We start from the raw sequence: 18,134 nt of genomic DNA on the forward strand, positions 1-18,134 counted from the left end.
CTTGTTTTGGAAAATCTTTCTCTATGATTATTTCAGTATTCTCAGATCATGTATCAACTGTTGATATACTCTTTTCGAACTTTTTCTGAGTTTGTTAGGTCATGTATGAACCTGCTGTCAGAACCGTTCTTGGTATTCCCCAACATTGTCAGGTCATGTATGAACCCGTTGCTGTTGAGCCTTTATTCCAGTATTACTAGGTCATGTCTGAACCTGTTTTGAAGAATCCTTTTCTTTGATTATTCCAGTGTTGTCAGGTCATGTATGAACCTATTGCTGAACCTTTTGTTCCAAATGTTGTCAAGTCATGTATGAACTTGTTGTGGAAATTTTCTCAAAAAATATTCAAGTTGTAGTAAGTCATGTGTGAACTTACTGTCAAAATATCCGATGTTCTAAGTGTCATTTGTCAACTTTCACTTCGATTACTCCCCAGTTTGTGTCTAACTCTCCATCAAGATTGTTATCCCCAGCGAGTTGGTTGTACATTGTTTATCTATTTCCTTGTGGGCCATCAGAGTTCCCCACAGATTGGTCTGTCTAGTAGCATCTCCTGTTAAGGATTCACCGTGTCCCTAACAGATAAATTCAGAAATAAAGAGTCATGCATCCATGCATATCATATTATAGCATTTTCATTTTTCAGGTCCAAAATCTGGGTCTCCATGGTATTTAACCATCCCCCACTGCGATCCGATGAAAAGTGTTGTTTCATTTTCCTCTGGTGGAGGATGCTTAAATAGGGGCAACTGCCATACCCTGATTTTGGTCCTCAATTTTTTTCATCAATCATTCATTTTCTTTCTTCCTCATGACCATTTCATCCGGTCATGAATCTATCCACCTACACTGATTGTTTAGACATTGCCACTACTTCCCATTCCATGACTATTAGATTTTTACCTCTCTATTTGGCTTTAGATGTTGACAGAATCAGTTGGAATGTCATGACTTTCATTCTCATGTCCAATTTCAATCCATATTTTGTCTCCCTCATAAAACATTATTCATCTTTTATTACAATTATTCATCCATGTGACCATTCATTTTTCATTGGTATATTTTTTAATTCTCACCCACTCTTTTAATGAATTCCTATGTAAAGTGCATAACATTTGGTTTTGGGTCATCATTCATATTCATTTTCTCATTCATTCATAATTCAAAGAAATTCCATACATACTCCATCATTCATGTTCATATTTACTATTTCATATTTTTTTACGTTTTCACATCCAAATTTGCATTCATGTTTCTTCATTCACATTGAGAAATTTTTCATGCATATTCAAGAATTCCCGCCTACTCGTTCATGTCTCGATTACTTCATTCATGTTCAAGAAGTTTTTCCGGAAGTGCTACTTGAAGTGTTATGCCCGTTACCGACTCTTTCTACCTCATCGAATGTGATGCCTGAGGATGGAATAACTTTTGATGCCCGCTTACTTGATGCTGATGCACTCAAGAGCGTGATCAATTATTGCATGGATGGGACATTGATTAAACAAGGTGTGGGTCAGATAACTTTGGATGAATCAAGGATCGCATGACCAACCATTATTGAGAGAATGTGTGCAATTGTTGAGTGCTTACTTGATTATCACTATGTTGTTGCCTGGGATAGAGTATTTGATGTTGTTTCATCTATGTTTCATAACTTAGGAAGTGACTCTCCTTACTTCATGAAAGGTCTTCTCGAAAAAACTTGGAAGATATGCAGAAGCTGCCTGGTGAAGGTTTTCCCTTTTGGAAACAACTTCATGTGTGCCTTGGATCAGCTCTTGCCGTAATGGGACCTGAAATGTTGTTATCCCTTATACCATTGAATTTGGAAGCTGAAGATTTATCTGTTGCAAACACATGTCTTTTTTCCCAATTCTAAAACAGAATTTTGTTGGTGCGAGTATAAAACATTTTACAAAGGAGTTTTTTCTAGCTACCCTTCGTTTTGCAACTATCCTTCGGACACAGCTGAGAGTTTCAAAGTTCTAGAGAAACATTTACGTATTAAAGTAAAAGAAGAAGTTGATATTCATAGAATAACATGAACTAGTTTATAGTTTCTAATTACACAAAGCAAGGTAAGGACTCGAATGACGAGGACATTATTGAGCAAGATATGGCAAAAAACATATTTTGTTTAATTACTCGCAACAGGTTGCAACAGAAATTTGAAGGCACGAGAGATATCCTCAAAGGTAGACGATTCAGAAAGATCTATGCAGATTGACAGTGCATCAAATGACGTGTCTCAACCAGTTCTCAAGGCACGGCTTCTTGATTTCGCAGTTTCATTGTTGCTTAGATTAGATGTGAAGGATATTGATTTACTATTTGAAGTATTAGAGCCAGCATTGCAGGATGTTGGTGTCGTGCAGAAGAAGGCATACAAAAGATATTAAGACGACTGAACAAGTCAATGCCGCACTTGTTGCATGCAACAACTTAAAACTTCTAGCATACCCTGTAGAAGCCGATATTAACCACAACAATATCAGCAACAAGGACAATAGATAAGACATTCAAACACCGATACGCTATGTTGATGACATGCACTTGACATCCCAAATGCTGGCACACTATGCTGATGAGAAGCATTTTCCACATCAAACTCTGGTACGCCATGAAGATAAAATCTGTTTACCACATCAAAAGAAAAATACAACAGATAAGACTTATAAAACTTCCAAAACAAACAGTGTGAATAGTCCAGCTCAATCCAGTTATGTTGGCTCAGTTCCCACTGGACAAGGAAGGGGCGCCGTTCAGGATACAGTTATCTGCCTCAAAGTCTGAGTAGAATTTGGCTTCTGTTAAATCCCCACATTCAGTGGACATTAGTTCCTCTACTGCGACGGATGAAGATACCGCTAATGATGATAGGCACGTCGTATAGCATTCTCCTGCAAAAAAGTGGTTTATCTCAAGTCAGCAAAGTAACAGAAGACACAGATTGTAAAAGGAAGTTCGAATAGAAAAGATAAGGAGAGTGTGGCAATGAGTCGTTCTCGTTTCATAGTCGTTACTGCAGTAAGAAAAAGCAAAACAGTAAAGTCATATCCAAGCAAATTCAGCAGTGATGAGTCACCCGTGAGTATGGTTGTGAACCTACAGAACAAATTACGCAATAGCAAAGAGTTACCAATGTAATGATTGAAAATGGTGAAATAAAGAAACATAAACCCAACTTGAAGACATGGAAAGTGATGAATCTAAACCTACCAATGCACATGTGGTAGAAGAGCATACTGAATCTCAATCTACCAATTCACCAGTGCTAGAAGAACCTGCTGAAACTCAGCACAAGACGACTCCAAAAATAACCGGCAGAGGTTCTTCATGGCTGCAAAAAGAGTCCTGGACCCAACTGGTTAATAATGATAACAATTCATTTAGAATTTCACAAATTTTTCATGACATCACTTTCCCGAAACAAACAGCAAGAAGCGAATATGTTATATTTAGTCTCTCATTATAGCACCATCCTGCAACATTGCCAACAATTTGCATCAGTTAACACTGCTACATCATAACCAATGGAAAATCATGATGCACAAGCTTCAACATATATAACCCAACTGTTACTCAATCAAGGCAATTTCATCACTTCAACACAAAATCACAGCATTAACACGAAAAATCAAAGCCAAACTCGACCAAAGACCTGCACTCGTCGTAAAGCAACACCGAACCTCAATGCATTGCAAAGACACCTCTCCATTCATTTGCTCGCGTTTCACTGCAGTAAAAAGACACATTAACTCAGCAAGGCGGTAAAAGTCAAAAAGAGGAATTGAGACAAATTCAAAAAAAAACTATAGAGCTCATGTTACCTTTTCCAGACCAAACACCAAATGAGGTAGACAACTGTGAGCACCTTAAAGGACTTCCGAAGGGATGCCTTTTTAATCTCCATAGCAAAACCCAAAACCCTAACAGGGTGGGTATAAAAGAGGGGGTGCATCCACTGTTCACGAAAAGGAAAGAGCGGCTACTGTTCAAAAGCAAAAAACCCTAAAAACTTTCAATACGAAAAAGAGCATTAGCCAAAAACCCTAAGATTCTCCTCTGACGGCGAGACGCTAAAAACTAGAAAGGCTAGGATCCGAAGAAACAAGAAGAGTGGAAGAACACATACCTATTCATTTGCCTCTGAAGAATCTCGAGCTGGTAGTTCTTTTTCTCTTCTTTATCATGTCATACTTGGATTCATGTTGATGCCACCGAATGTATTACAATGTATGTGTAATGTTTTTCCATGCTTGATTCATTTCTCTGTAAGTGATTGTTCCTTCTTGTTCTTCAGTATTCAAGGTCGACCCCTGTTTGTTTAGGTTTAATTGATTTTGGTGATGATTGTTTTCCTTTGCGTGCCTGTAGTGCTGATTTTGGTCTGTGTTAGAAGTAATGGCTTAGGTTTTCTCTGTGAGTTTGCTTTGGTTTTGAGTGAGGGAGGAGACGAATGTCTCAAGCAGAGAGAGAGTGAGTTTAAGGTGGAGGTGAGCGCTTTCGTCGTCTGTTGGTGATTTATGTGGATCTTATCAAGGCTTTAAGGCCATTAATGACGTTACCTTTCCCAAATCTCAAAGCCGGCTACTTTGTTCGGAACTCCCTCACGATTGTCCGAGTTTCCACGTGACCGTTGTACTTCCCTGCCATTTTCGCCCTTGGACTTTGCTGAAGTGGGCCTCAACTACCCAAGTTGAGATTTAGGTTCATGGGCCTTAAACAAACCTAGCCCATGTTTGGCCTTTCTCGTTTTCTCCCTTGGGGAGTTTTCAGTTAGAACATAATTTTTGTGGGTTTTAGTCCAGCAGTAAGCAGGTCTTGGCCTGGTGGAGATGGAGATAATCACCCTTTTCTTTGGTCCTGGGTTCGATACTCAGTTGTGTCGTGTTGGTTCTCCAATATTTTTGACTGTCTCATATTTTTCCTTTAATTCTCACATTTAATTATCTAGTCTTACTACTTAACTAACATGTTTCTATTGTTTATTCATTTTTTTATTATTTTATTTTTAATATGATTTAGGTGATTATTCTTTCTTTGGGATTTATGTAAATTATTTATCTTTTATGTGTGAGGATCATGATAAATCATCTCATTTTCCTTGATAAAAATAAAAACCATTCAAAATAATAATAATGATAAATATCACCTGATTCTCGATTCGACGTCGAGCCCATTTCCATACCCTTGTAAGTCGATTGCTTTTAAGCATCGCCATCAACCTCACATGGCTTACTCTTGGGCCTTCTTACAATGAGCTCTTAAGCAACATCAACTTAACTTTCAATAATTTCAAACCTCTGTACTTTGATTATTTTACTCTAAATATTCAAATCTTTTTCCTAATAAAGTTGGAAGAAAAAGATTACCTGGATGGAATATCCAGTCGTAATCCCGAATATTAGGCTCAAGCTGTAAGAGCTTGCAAGCCATAAATATTCGTCTTCCCTTCCACACTCTAATATTCAAATCCTTTTCTAAAACGTGAAGAAAAAGATTATCCTGGAGGGAATATCCAGTCATAATCCCGAATATTAGGCTCAAGCTGTAAGAGCTTGCAAGCCGTTAATATTCGTCTTCTCTTTAACACTCTAATATTCAAATCCTTTTCTAAAACATGAAGAAAAAGATTATCCTGGAGGGAATATCCAGTCATAATCCCGAATATTAGGGTCAAGCTGTAAGAGCTTGCAAGATGTTAATATTCGTCTTCTCTTTAACACTCTAATATTCAAATCATTTTCTAAATAAAACGTGAAGAAAGAGATTATCCTGGAGGGAATATCCAGTTATAATCCCGAATATTAGGCTCAAGCTGTAAGAGCTTGTAAGCCACAAATATTCGTCTTCTCTCCAAAACACCTGTAAATATCCCAAACCATCTTCTTAAAAAAGTTGGAAGAAAAAGATTACCTGGAGAGAATATTCAGTCGTAATCCCGAATATTGGGCTCAAGCTGTAAGAGCTTGTAAGCCACAAATATTCGTCTTCTCTCCAAAACATTCATAAATATTCGAATCATTTTCTTAGCAATATTGGAAAGAAACAGACTGCCTGGGTGGAATGTCCAGAGGTAGTCCCGAGTATTAGACCCAAGCTGTAAGAGCATGTAAGTCACAAGTACTCGTCTTTCAAACTTCAAAATACCTAATTCCTACCTTAATACTTTTTCAATAAAGATGGAAATGGAACATGGTGTATACCGTGCACCCCTGAGACTAGGATTCGAGATGTGTATCTCGCTCATCCAAGTTCTCGCCATTATTCAAAACACATCAAACCAATCAATTTCTTTCCTCGCCGCCCTGCAATTGATCTCTTAAACCTTTTCACAAATGAAAGGTACTTTGTTTCAAAACAATGCAAGGCAAAGTTTCTCCACCTGTTTTGGGTAGTCCAACAATGTTTTCGTCGGTTTGACACAAAGTAGCTTTCGCTAAAATCGACCAACAAGCAAACATTTTTCTACCCAGAACTACGTAAGCCTTGATTTCTCTTTTGAGATACGTAGGAGCAGGATTCGTAAATCTTGTCAGGCCCACTAATAAAAAACTTAGGTTTAGTCCTTCGTCAAAAATCCAAAAGCATTCTTCTCTCTTCTATTCTTCCTTTCCCACCTAATAACTTGAAAAGCCTAATATTTCAACTAACACTAACGCACACAACTAACCTAATGGTTCCCGTTGAGTACAACGGACGTGAGGGGTGCTAATACCTTCCCCTTGCGTAATTGACTCCCGAACCTGGATATTGGTTGCGATGACCATATCTTATCCTTTCTTTTAGAGGTTTTATCGATATTTCCCCTTTCCTTTTTAGGAATAAATAAAGTTCGGTGGCGACTCTGTTCAGTCCATCATTGCGAGCGTGCGATCGCGCTTCGCTTTAAAGTCGTATCCCCATTTTTCGAGGTGCGACAGATGGCGACTCTGTTGGGGAAAATTGTCAATCCCTAAGTGAGTCAAGCCTAGTTAGGTCGTTTGTGTGCCTTTGTTTGTTTACCTATGTGGCTTTTCTTTATTGTTTTTACTATCTCTATTGTCATATTGATATGAATCTGTTGTATTGGTTCGATTATGGTTTGGTACTTGGATACTCTGATTGCAAACCTTGTGTGAAAGACTTTTACCCGAGTCTCGAGTAAAAACATAAGATAGGATGAGGTTGAGTAGTGCGGGTCTGCGAGATGTATTTCTCGTTGGGTCGGTACGAGAACCTTACTTAGAGTAGATTCTTGAGAGGATATTGTCGCTCGGCAAGTAAGTTGCCGTAAGCTTCGATACTTTCTTTAGGATCCATGACTCTGAGAACCATTTGTAGAACCTTAGTTCTTTGTCCAACTAGGAAAGATGGTTGCATAGTGTGGGTCTGCGAGATGTATTTCTCGTTGGATCGATGCGAGAACCTCACTTAGAGTAGATTCTTTAGATGGAGTTGATGCCCGGCAAGTAAGTTGCCGCAGGTAGCAAACAGTCTAATGGATCCATGACTATAGGAACTCTTTTAAAAAACTTAGACCATACCTGGTGAGAACCATGTTCCATACAAAGCAATCAGACTTATCCATGCCTTAAGCCTATTGAACCTATACAAAAAAATGCATTACATTCATACATTGCATCAACATCATAAAAAAGCAAGCTCTTTAGTTGTCTCTTATTTATTTCAGGAATGGAGAACTTGAAAATGACAACTTCAATGAGACACACTTTCACGCTTAAGTACAAGGAACCTAAGTTGGACAGTCTGAAGGGTTTGATCTCTGATTTGTCTCTCAGCAGACGTGATGAGTTCGGGAAAAACTATGGGAAATTTTTGAGCCTTCTAAATAAGAAAGTTGACTATGGAATTATCGGCTCTCTGGAACAATATTATGATCCACCCCTGCGTTGTTTCATGTTCGCTGATTTCCAGCTAGCTCCTACTTTGGAAGAAGTTGAGAGAATCGTGGGTCTCAAATTGAAAGATTTTAATCCATTTCCAAAGCTCGAAGAAGATATGGGCCCAAAGAAGATACCTTCAACCCTAAGTATCAATGTCCCGACTGTTCGAGACAATTGGGTTGAAAAAGGGGGTTGCGAAGGTTTTGCCGCGATGTTTTTGGAAGATTTAGCTCTAAAGTTCAAGAAAAGTGGAAATCAGAATGCATTCTATGTTGTTTTGGCTTTATTGATCCATGGGATTGTGCTCTTCCCAAATGTTGAAAAATTTGTGGATCAAGTAGCCTTAATTGAATCTAAGTCTCCCCGAGGATATTAGAGCAGTATCTCTAAAAAGAATCTGAAATGAGACTCTTCATATTGATGAAGCAACATCTCAAACAGTAAAAATGAGATTCTCTGTATCGAGTCGAAACAACATCTTATCTGATAGAATTAAGATATTCCTGCAAGGGAAAGAAACCTTAATCGAATCTAAGACTCTTCGGGGATACTTAGAGCAGTATCTCAAACATAATCTGAAATGAGACTCTTCATATTGATGAAGCAGCATCTCAAACAGTAAAAATGAGATTCTCTGTATCAAGTCAAAACAACATCTTATATGATAGAATTAAGACATTCCAGCAAGGGGAAAATACCTTAATTGAATCTAAGACTCTCTGAGGATACTTAGAGCAGTATCTCAAATGGATAAACGAGATTCTTCAGATAAATGAAGCAGTATCTCGAACAGATAAACGAGATTCTTCAGATAAATGAAGCAAATCTCGAACAAATAAATGAGATTCTTCAGATAAATGAAGCAGTATCTCGAATATTCGTCTGTTGGGGGAATTTTTTTGAAAAGGCTCCTTTGGAGAGAGATTTACTAGAAATGCTCTGCAGGGGAAAATGCTCATAAGAGACTTTTTAGGGTAACCTCTGCTTGGGGAGCAATGACTGTAAAGAAAAATGTTGGGAATATCATTATTAATCATAAAGTTTGAAAAATGATTTGCTGAGAAATAATCCCACGAGCATATGTAGGGTAATAACTTCATTTGGAAATGAGGAATGTCCAAGATATACATGAATGACCTTGGATCCTGATATTTTATATTTCATTTTTGTATGATGTCCCACTTTAGGTGGGAATTCCATGCATGGGATGATGCATGAGATGCATGCAAGTATGCAATTTGCTGGGGATATTTGGTTGTGCATGCGAATGACTTTTGTGTTTTTTTTTTTAAATTCCCGTTTTTGTGGTGAGTGTTATGCATGAGTATGTTTATGACTGATACAACTGTGTGTTTTTTAATTTTTAGTTTGGTAGGAAAACTATTTATGAATGATTTATATGATGCATGTTAGAATGCAAATGGGTAATCGGATATGCCCCGGTTAAGAAGTTTTTGCTTTCGGGTATGATGCCAATAGTGTGGACTTTGTTACTGGGGTGACTAATGAAGTTCAACCTTCGATGCCCCTACTAGGTGATTTTGGGAATATATTTGGGTTGCTCCAATTTACTGAAAGGTTTAGACTTCTCAGCACGCGATACTCCATCCATGATTTATCAATGTTCGTGTTCGAAATGTAATGGAGCCTTGCCCCGGTCTGGCTATACCATGAATACCTTTATGAGAGGTATGAATTAGTAGTTGAAAGGAACATAATTATCTGCAATCAGTCTTACACCTTTATGAAAAACAAGAATGAATCTCGGAGAGTAAAGGATTCGTTCACTTACTGTTTCAAAAGCAATTTTACCACTTTATTTAAACCTGTGTTTTATTTTCTCCAATAATTTTTAAAAGTGATATTTATAAAAAAAATAAAAGGTGCTTTGCAAACAAACAGATGAAATACAAAAAATGATTAGGGAACATTTTTGTTGAGAAAATTTCTCTTTTATTGATTTGACCCTTAAATGGGTGATTGTACATAAAGATGCAATTCCTCAATGAGGTAAATTGTTGTGCATAGAAACAAAATGGCAATGAAAATTGAGTTCTTATTGAGTTTCCACATTGCTGTGATCTTTATGTCTTTGATAGTCCGAGCATTTTGCTTTTGAAAAGTGAGGTAGATTGATTCTTTATCTTCGAGGGTATGTCAGATGTCTGTAAGTACAACTCTTTGCCTTGGAATTAATCCCTAACTTTTGCCTGAATCACCCTTTCGCCTTTTCAACTCAGCGGGTCAATTCTTTTATTTTTATCCCTAATTTTTGCCTGGATCGCCCTTTCGGGTTTTCGATCCACCGGGATAGCCATTTTCTCCTAAATTACCCTTTTATGTTTTCGATTTAGCGGCTTTTTTTATTCCACTTTTTTAGGCGAAGTACTTTTTAACAGCATCAGTATTGGTGGGAAGCGGCAACTCATCACTATCCATAGTAGCTAGAATCAGAGCGCCTCCGGAAAAGGCTCTAACCACCACAAATAGACCTTCATAATTTGGTGTCCATTTCCCTCTGGAGTCTTTGTGAATAGGCAAGATTTTCTTCAACACTAAATCTCCCTCTTGAAACACCCTGGGACGAACTTTCTTGTCGAATGCCTTCTTAAGACGCCTCTGATAGAGTTGACCGTGACCTAACGCTTTCAAGCGTTTCTCCTCAATAAGGTTAAGCTCGTCGTACCTTGATTGAACCCATTCCGCCTCATCTAGCTTAGCCTCCATCAAGACTCTCATTGAGGGGATCTCCACTTCTATAGGGAGAACTGCTTCTGTACCGTATACCAAGGAATAAGGGTTTTCCCCTGTTGAAGTTCGTACCAACGTGCGATAACCATGTAATGCAAAGGGAAACATCTCATGCCAATCCTTGTACGTAACAACCATCTTTTGGATAATTTTTTGATATTTTTATTTGCAGCTTCAACAACCCCATTCATCTTAGGTCGATAGGGTGATGAGTTGTGATGATCGAACTTGAATGTTGTGCATAACTCATCCATGGCCTTTTTGTTGAGATTGGACCCATTATTAGTGATGATTTTGTTGGGAATCCCATATTGACATGTGATATTGTTTTTTAAGAAACGGGCGACTACGTGCTTTGTGACATTCGCATAAGACGCGGCTTCCACCCATTTGGTAAAGTAATCTATGGCCACCAAGATAAATCGGTGTCCGTTTGATGCTTTGGGCTCTATCATTCCAATCATGTCGATTCCCCGGGTTGGTGATATGTTCTTCTTCTGTTTGGGATTTGGCAATCATGTCATCGACATACACCTCAATCTCTTCATCATTCGGGTCGTGAAAGAGAGTCACCATGGTGCGTTGATATGTTGCCCCAGCGTTCTTTAATCCAAACGCCATTACTTTGTAACAAAAGGTGCCCCAAGGGGTAATGAACGTGGTCTTCTCCATGTCCTCGGGATCCATTTTAATTTGGTTGTATCCAGAGAAGCCATCCATAAAGGAAAACACAGAGAACTGAGTTGTGTTATCCACCGATACATCAATGTGAGGTAATGGGAAATCGTCTTTGGGACAGGCTTTGTTCAAGTCTCGGTAGTCTACGCACATGCGGACTTTTCCATCTTTCTTTGGAAATGGTACGATGTTGGCAACCCATTGTGGGTACTTGGCAACCTCCAGGAAACCAGCGTCAAACTGCTTTCTTACCTCTTCTCTGATCTTGAGAGCCATGTCAGGTCGAGTTCTTCTTAGCTTTTTTTTGACAATAGGGCATTCTTCTTTAAGGGGAAGCTCGTGAGTCACAATATCAGTATCTAATCCAGGCATGTCTTGGTATGACCAAGCAAACACGTCATCATATTCGTGGAGGAGCTCTATCAGTCTTGTCTTCACTGCATCTTGAAGCGCGGCGCCTACCCTTACTTCTCTCTTGTCTTCTTTTGTTCCCAAATTGATAACTTCAACGTCTTCTTGGTGTGGTTGAATGACTTTCTCTTCTTGTCTGAGTAATCTGGCCAACTCCTCAGGGAGTTCGCAATCTTCCCCCACTTCGTCTTCAGCTTGGTAGATTGGACAATCAAAGTCATATTGGACCTTAGCAGTGTCATTATCAATGGTCTCGGTGGTGTTTCTGCATGTTATGATTTATGCAGTTTATTTAGAAAGTGCTTGCATAAAAATTGATTGCCATTTTTGTAAATAGATAAAACGAAAGGAAAGGAACAAAAATTTGGATGCAAATTATCATTTCATTAATGATAAAAACTCTTGAAAAAGATAAAGGAGGCCCTACAACATGCCACTGTGCCTTGGGCAGAGCACAGGGTTTTGTCTAAAATGATAAAATTACTTTTGAAATATTTGGGGAATTTCCACAGCCTTCCAGTTTGTCAGTTCTTCATCAGGTGCGGCTTGTCTCATCCAGCTAGACACCTCCTCCTTGCGGTGTTCTTCACTGATCATTGCCACCTGCTGGCCAAAGATGTGGCCAGCACTGGTGAACATTTTTTCTACAGAGGGAATCTTCTCTTTGTCAGGTTGGTTACCGGCTTTGTGTGATGATGGGTTATACCCCAGGCCAAACTTGTCTCGTTTCTCTTTCACTTCCACCACTTTGCCCCAGTCTTGAGCGTCTTCACTTTCCATAACAGCTTTAGCTCCTTGCCATGAGGCCATGGATGGTTCTGATTTCGGGGACTCCAAGGTCTGTTGGATGGCCATCATGTTTACCACTTCCAAGGTTTGGAATGGTGTCTCAGTGATTTCACTATCCCCCTTGATATATCGGAAAGATGTCAAGTGACTAACCAAGATATCTTCTTCTCCTCCAATTACAATCATCTTGTCATTTGTAATGAATTTTAGTTTTTGATGCAGAGTGGAGGTGACAGCACATGCGGAGTGAATCCAGGGTCTCCCCAGTAGGAAACTATAACCGGGATGTATGTCCATGACCTGGAACGTGATATTGAAAATAGTTGGACCTATCTTGGTTGGTAAGTTAACCTCTCCTGTCACTGCTCACCTTGAGCCATCAAATGTCGTTACGATTAGGGTGTTGGGCTTCATACTTACCCCTTCCACTGGCAACTTTATCAAAGTTGTCTTCGGCATGACATTCAATGAGGAACCTGTGTCTACTAACACTTTTGACAGTATAGTATCTATGCATTTCAAGAAGATATGGAGGGCCTTGTTATGGATCTTTCCCTCGATCGGAAATTCATCATCATTAAAACCCAAGAAATTTCCAGTGGTCACACAAGCTATCACATCGTCAAACTGTTCTATTGTTATGTCCTTTGTGATATGAGTGGCGCTTAATACCTTAAACAACGAGTTCCTGTGTGCTTCTGAGTTGAGCAGTAGAGATAACATGGATATTTTGGAAGGTGTTTAATTTAGCTGGTCCACCACCTTATAATCGCTCTTCTTGATTATCCTCAGAAATTCCTCAGCCTCTTCACGAGTGACCGCAGCTTTAGGAGACAGGTGCATGTCTTGCATCTCTTGATTATGGATGGGGATCTGGACAGCAACTTCCTTCCCTTTAGTCTTTGCAGAAGTGTCAGTAGTTCTTGGTGCGAACACTCGGCCACTACGTGTCATTTCTGTTGGCCCCATAATTGAAGTGACATTTGGTTCGTTGATCATCAAAGGTCGGTCTTCCTGCCCCTACTTAAAAGCTCTGGGCTGATATATCCACGAGACTGCCTTCTCATCTTTGTACGCAAACAGTGTTGGAAACTCTATCACCAATGGGCTTATAGGTATTTCTACTTTAACCTCATCATAAGGGATGTCCACCACGGCTATCTCTTCCTGACGCTTGCTCTTGACACGGCAATTTATCTGTAACTCGCCTCGATCCAGCATTTGTTGTATAAAATTCATCAACTCTTCATCGTTCTTTTCAGCAACCAGCTCCTCCGGGATCAGACCACTCTTCAGCAATTATGCTCCTATCCTGGTGATAGGGGTTTGAATTTCTTCAACCTTACGGATCAAGTTGCCTTGATCACTCTCCTCAATGGCACTGGCGGAAGCATCCTTATGCGTTGGCATAAGGTTGGTGTTCATGTTCGGGCGTCTCGAAGTGAATGAGACAGCCTTGGCTTCGATCAAGTCTTGTACCCGATTTTGAAATGCGAAACAATTCTCCAAGGTATGATCAGGTGCTCCCATGTGAAACTCACAATGGGCATTAGCGTCGTATCCGGGTGGATATGGAAAAACAGTTGGTTTTAACTCGCTCAATGTTAGAAGGCCCTCCTTTTGCAGATATGGGAATATCTGACTATAAGGTACTGGTAGGGGATCAAGTTGCCTTCTTGGAGGTCCTGGCTTGAATTGTCTTGGTGGTGCGGTATTTTGCTGATGATGATGTTATTGATGTTGTGGTTGATACATTTGTTGTTGTTGCATTGGCTGTTGATAAGGTATGGGTACCACGGCGGCGACTTGACCATATGAAGCCTGTTGCTTCCCTTTATAGTTTCTGGATATGGTCTTTGTTTCACCTTCTCTTTTCTTCGAGAAGCCTCCATAATACTTCTTCGGTGCGCTGGGGGCTGCCAAGGCTCCTGGAATATTTCCATCCCTTAACCCCTTCTCTATGCGATCTCCAATTGTGACCAGATGTGCGAAGTCAGATGTTGCACTGCTCACCAATCTATCAAAGAATAGGTCCTTCAAGGTGTTTACAAATATTCTGGTCATTTTCTTTTCAGACAATGGTGGCTCTACCTGAGCAGCCAACTCTCTCCACCACTGGGCGTATTCTTTAAATGACTCACTTTCCTTCATAGCCAACCCTTGCAACTGCATTCGGTCGGGTTCCATATCTAAGTTATATTGACGAAGAAATGTGTCAGCCAAATCCTCCCATCTTTGAATCCACCTCTGCTCTAAGCTCATGTACCATCTCAGAGATGCTCCACTCAGACTGTCTTGGAAACAGTGTACAAGTAGTTTGTCGTTTTCGGTATGAGCAGCCATTTTCCTGAAGTACATTACCAGGTGGGTTCTTGGACAAGTTTGTCCTTTGTATTTCTCAAAATCATGAGTTTTAAATTTAGCCGGGATGACTAAATTCGATACCAAACGCATGTTCATGGCAGAAGCACCGAAGATATTATTTCGTTCTATGGCTTTGATCTTTTTTTCTAGGGCACGAAGCCTATCTGCAACAGGATCTGGAAGTATCTTAGGCTTTGGTTGATCAGGCATATAGAATGCATCGTACTGGTCATCTCCAATTTCGGATCCATGATGAGTATACCTATCAGAAGGTTCTGCACGATCTCCATCTCCTTTGCCTCCTACCGGTATCTGAACCAGTCTCTTCTTGGTGGGGACGTAACCCTCGTCTTAGGGGTTCAGACCTGGCGTGCTATCGTTCCTTTTTGCCCTAGCTTCTTCCTCCTCAATCCTCTCTCTTTGAGCAATTGCGAGCATTGTCTCCAACAACTGATCCATCTTCTCCTGGATCGTATTGATAACTTGCTCTAATGTCCTCATGGTAACCTCGTATCGGTGTTGATTAGTCAGTGTGGTTGGATAAAGGGTAAAAAAGGTTGTGTAAGTTTTTTTTAATTTTTATGGAGCGTGATGCATAATGAAGATGTGAATGTTATGCATATTTTATTTTCAGGGAATCATTCGAGTTTCATTAGTTGTTAGTAATTCGAAGAAACAAGAAATACTTAGAATAGCAGTCATGGGTAATTTTTGAACGTCATTCACTCAAGTACACAACATAGGGGTCCAAAGAAGTTCATAGTTCAAAATTACATTTGTTAAAGGAACAAAATACAAGACAAAATCAAATTAAACAGCTGGCTTCGTGGCCTTAAGCTCTTCTAGTTCCTCATTGAATCTCTTCAGCAACCCTTTACAGAGCAGAATGAAACTGATTATGGCTTGAGGAGTGCTATGTTCTTTCAACTCTTCGACTGCGTCTCTCAACTTCCATGGTAATTCTTTAGCCGCCCAATTACAGAACCCTACTAGCCCATCGAGTTTTGCATGAAACTTATCCCTATCTCCTTGTAAGAAGTCTATGGCCTTCTTAAAGGATTCATAATCCTCAATCACATAATCTCGCTCTTTCAACCATATGGAGCTGTCTTGGCGTAGTGACTCTAGCTGGTTCTTTCAATAGTTTTCAGACTCCCTTGCATCTCTTACTTATCTACACTTTTCCTCCCATATCATGGGTGAAACCCTAGAAGCTTCGGTGGCTATATTCTTGAGTCGACACTCCTGATCTACTTCAGCCTTTGCATGACGAACATAATTGGTGAGCTCTTTTATCTGAGCCCCAAGTGTACCCCTTATCATCTTGTTTTCCTTCGTGGCTAGATGCCACCAACGCTCATTGGCTTGAAATTCTTTCTGATCTTGTCGTAGTTGACCCTTAAGAGTATCTAAACAATGATCATCTTGCTCTAATCCCACTTTGATCTTTATCCTCCTATGCTCCTCCTTGTTGAACTTTTCAACACGGGCTTGAAGTTGTGCCTCTTTTCTCTCAAGCTCCCATTTCATACTGGTTTTCTCATTGATGGTTTGTTGGAGTTTCATCTGCAATTCTTCATTCTTTTTTTCTAACCTTGCCATGGTGGTCTTGAGTTCCTCCACTTCTTCAATAGGGACATGGTGAGCTTAGGTTCAGGAAGAGGTACAGGTGCTCGAATAACTAATGGCATTTTGATCATCTCCACCCTTTCCTTTACCCACTGGAAATATGGTTCTTTTGTAATCCCATTTTCTCTCCCTAAATCAACTTTCCCCTTTCGATTGACATTCTTCCAAGCTTCTTTGATTCGTTGGAATAAGCTAGGATTCTCAACCCCAAAGTCAAGTAACAAGAAAGCTTCCAAAGATTTTGCCTCTAGAGGACCTTCCATTGGGTAGCCAAGTTGTCTGAGTGATAGAACCGGGTTAGCATTCACACACCCTTGAGCTCCAATAAGTGGTAGATTAGGGAAATCCCCACAGTTGAATATGATATCTACATTGATGTATTCTTTGGAGTACCAAGAGAGATCCTCAGATCGGAGTGATCCCAATCTCTGAGGCCAACTAACATCTGTTTGTTCAACCCAAGCACCTGTCTTTGGAAGATGTTCTAGAAACCACTGATATAATAAAGGAGCACAACAAGCAATCAATCCCTTCTTCTTAGTATACCTATGACTTATGTAATAGTAGACATCGGCTAATAAAGTGGGTACTGGGTTTCTAGTCAGGAAAACACAAATGGCAGCCATGTCTACGAAACCATCCATATTCGGGAACAGGACGATACCATAGATGGCCAACGCAATAGCAGAGTAACAAGCATCCGAACTTTCTGCTTTCAATAGGGTATGAGCTCTTTCCAAGATAAAATTTAGCAAAAATCCCTTGGTATTCCCTTTGGTCTCTAGGTTAGCCTCCACCTCCTTTTCATCCATGTGAAGCATGCTAGCAATGGTCTCAAGGGGAAAAGATTCATCTGTCCCTTCAAATAATGGCTTGTTCTTCATAGGAATCCTAACAAGACGCTCGAATTCTTCCAACGTCGGCACTAGCTGGAAGTCCTGGAATGTGAAGCATCTTAAAGGTAGGTCATAGAATTGGGCCAAAGTGATTAAAGTTGTATGGTCCACTTGTTGATTGAGGATGCTAAGCAGATTGCCATAATTCTTCCCAAAGTTGATTCTGTATACCGGGTGCATCTGAGAGACCAAGTCACGTAAGCTCTTTAAATCGGGATCCTTGAACTTGAAAGAGTAAATGTTTCTTTTGCTTGATTCCATGTTTCTTGAATTCCTGCAACTCATGATACTCAGATTCCTTCGAAACAACATAATATGAATGTTATGCTATGAATGATATTATGTGTGCCACATGTAGGTTAATATACAGGTTGTGAGAGTGGGTATTCTTGGTTACTAAACAAAAACCTTTTGGGAGGATGCTAAAGTTAAAAGGTTCCCAAAGTCATCAATCAATATTTAGGAAAGTTATTGTCATGATGAAAACTTATCTGCAAATAACATCCCCAAACAAAGTCTCGTTTCGGTGAGGCCTTCGTATGGTCCCAAAGAAGAAGACTCTTAGTGGGCCCATAATACACAACTATCGAGTCCAAGGTTCTAATAAGGTTCTCAGAGTCATAGATCGAGGTTGGGAATACCACTGTAAGGTAGTAATACGCCCAAGGGATCTCATATGATTGGGGCTTTCGTATTAACCTAATAAGTCTGGGATTTTTCAGGT

General features: G+C 39.8%; 1 protein-coding gene across 1 annotated transcript; it reads right to left on the reverse strand.

Moving 5' to 3' along the window:
* Window positions 1–16,474: 16,474 nt before the first annotated feature.
* Window positions 16,475–17,671, reverse strand: LOC127097768 (uncharacterized). The gene has a single exon (XM_051036257.1). The coding sequence runs from the start codon at window positions 17,669–17,671 to the stop codon at window positions 16,475–16,477; it is 1,197 nt and encodes a 398-aa protein (XP_050892214.1).
* Between the last annotated feature and the right edge of the window lie 463 nt (window positions 17,672–18,134).

The sequence above is a fragment of the Lathyrus oleraceus genome, chromosome 1 (genome assembly GCF_024323335.1).
Source record: "Lathyrus oleraceus cultivar Zhongwan6 chromosome 1, CAAS_Psat_ZW6_1.0, whole genome shotgun sequence".
NCBI lineage: Eukaryota > Viridiplantae > Streptophyta > Magnoliopsida > Fabales > Fabaceae > Lathyrus > Lathyrus oleraceus.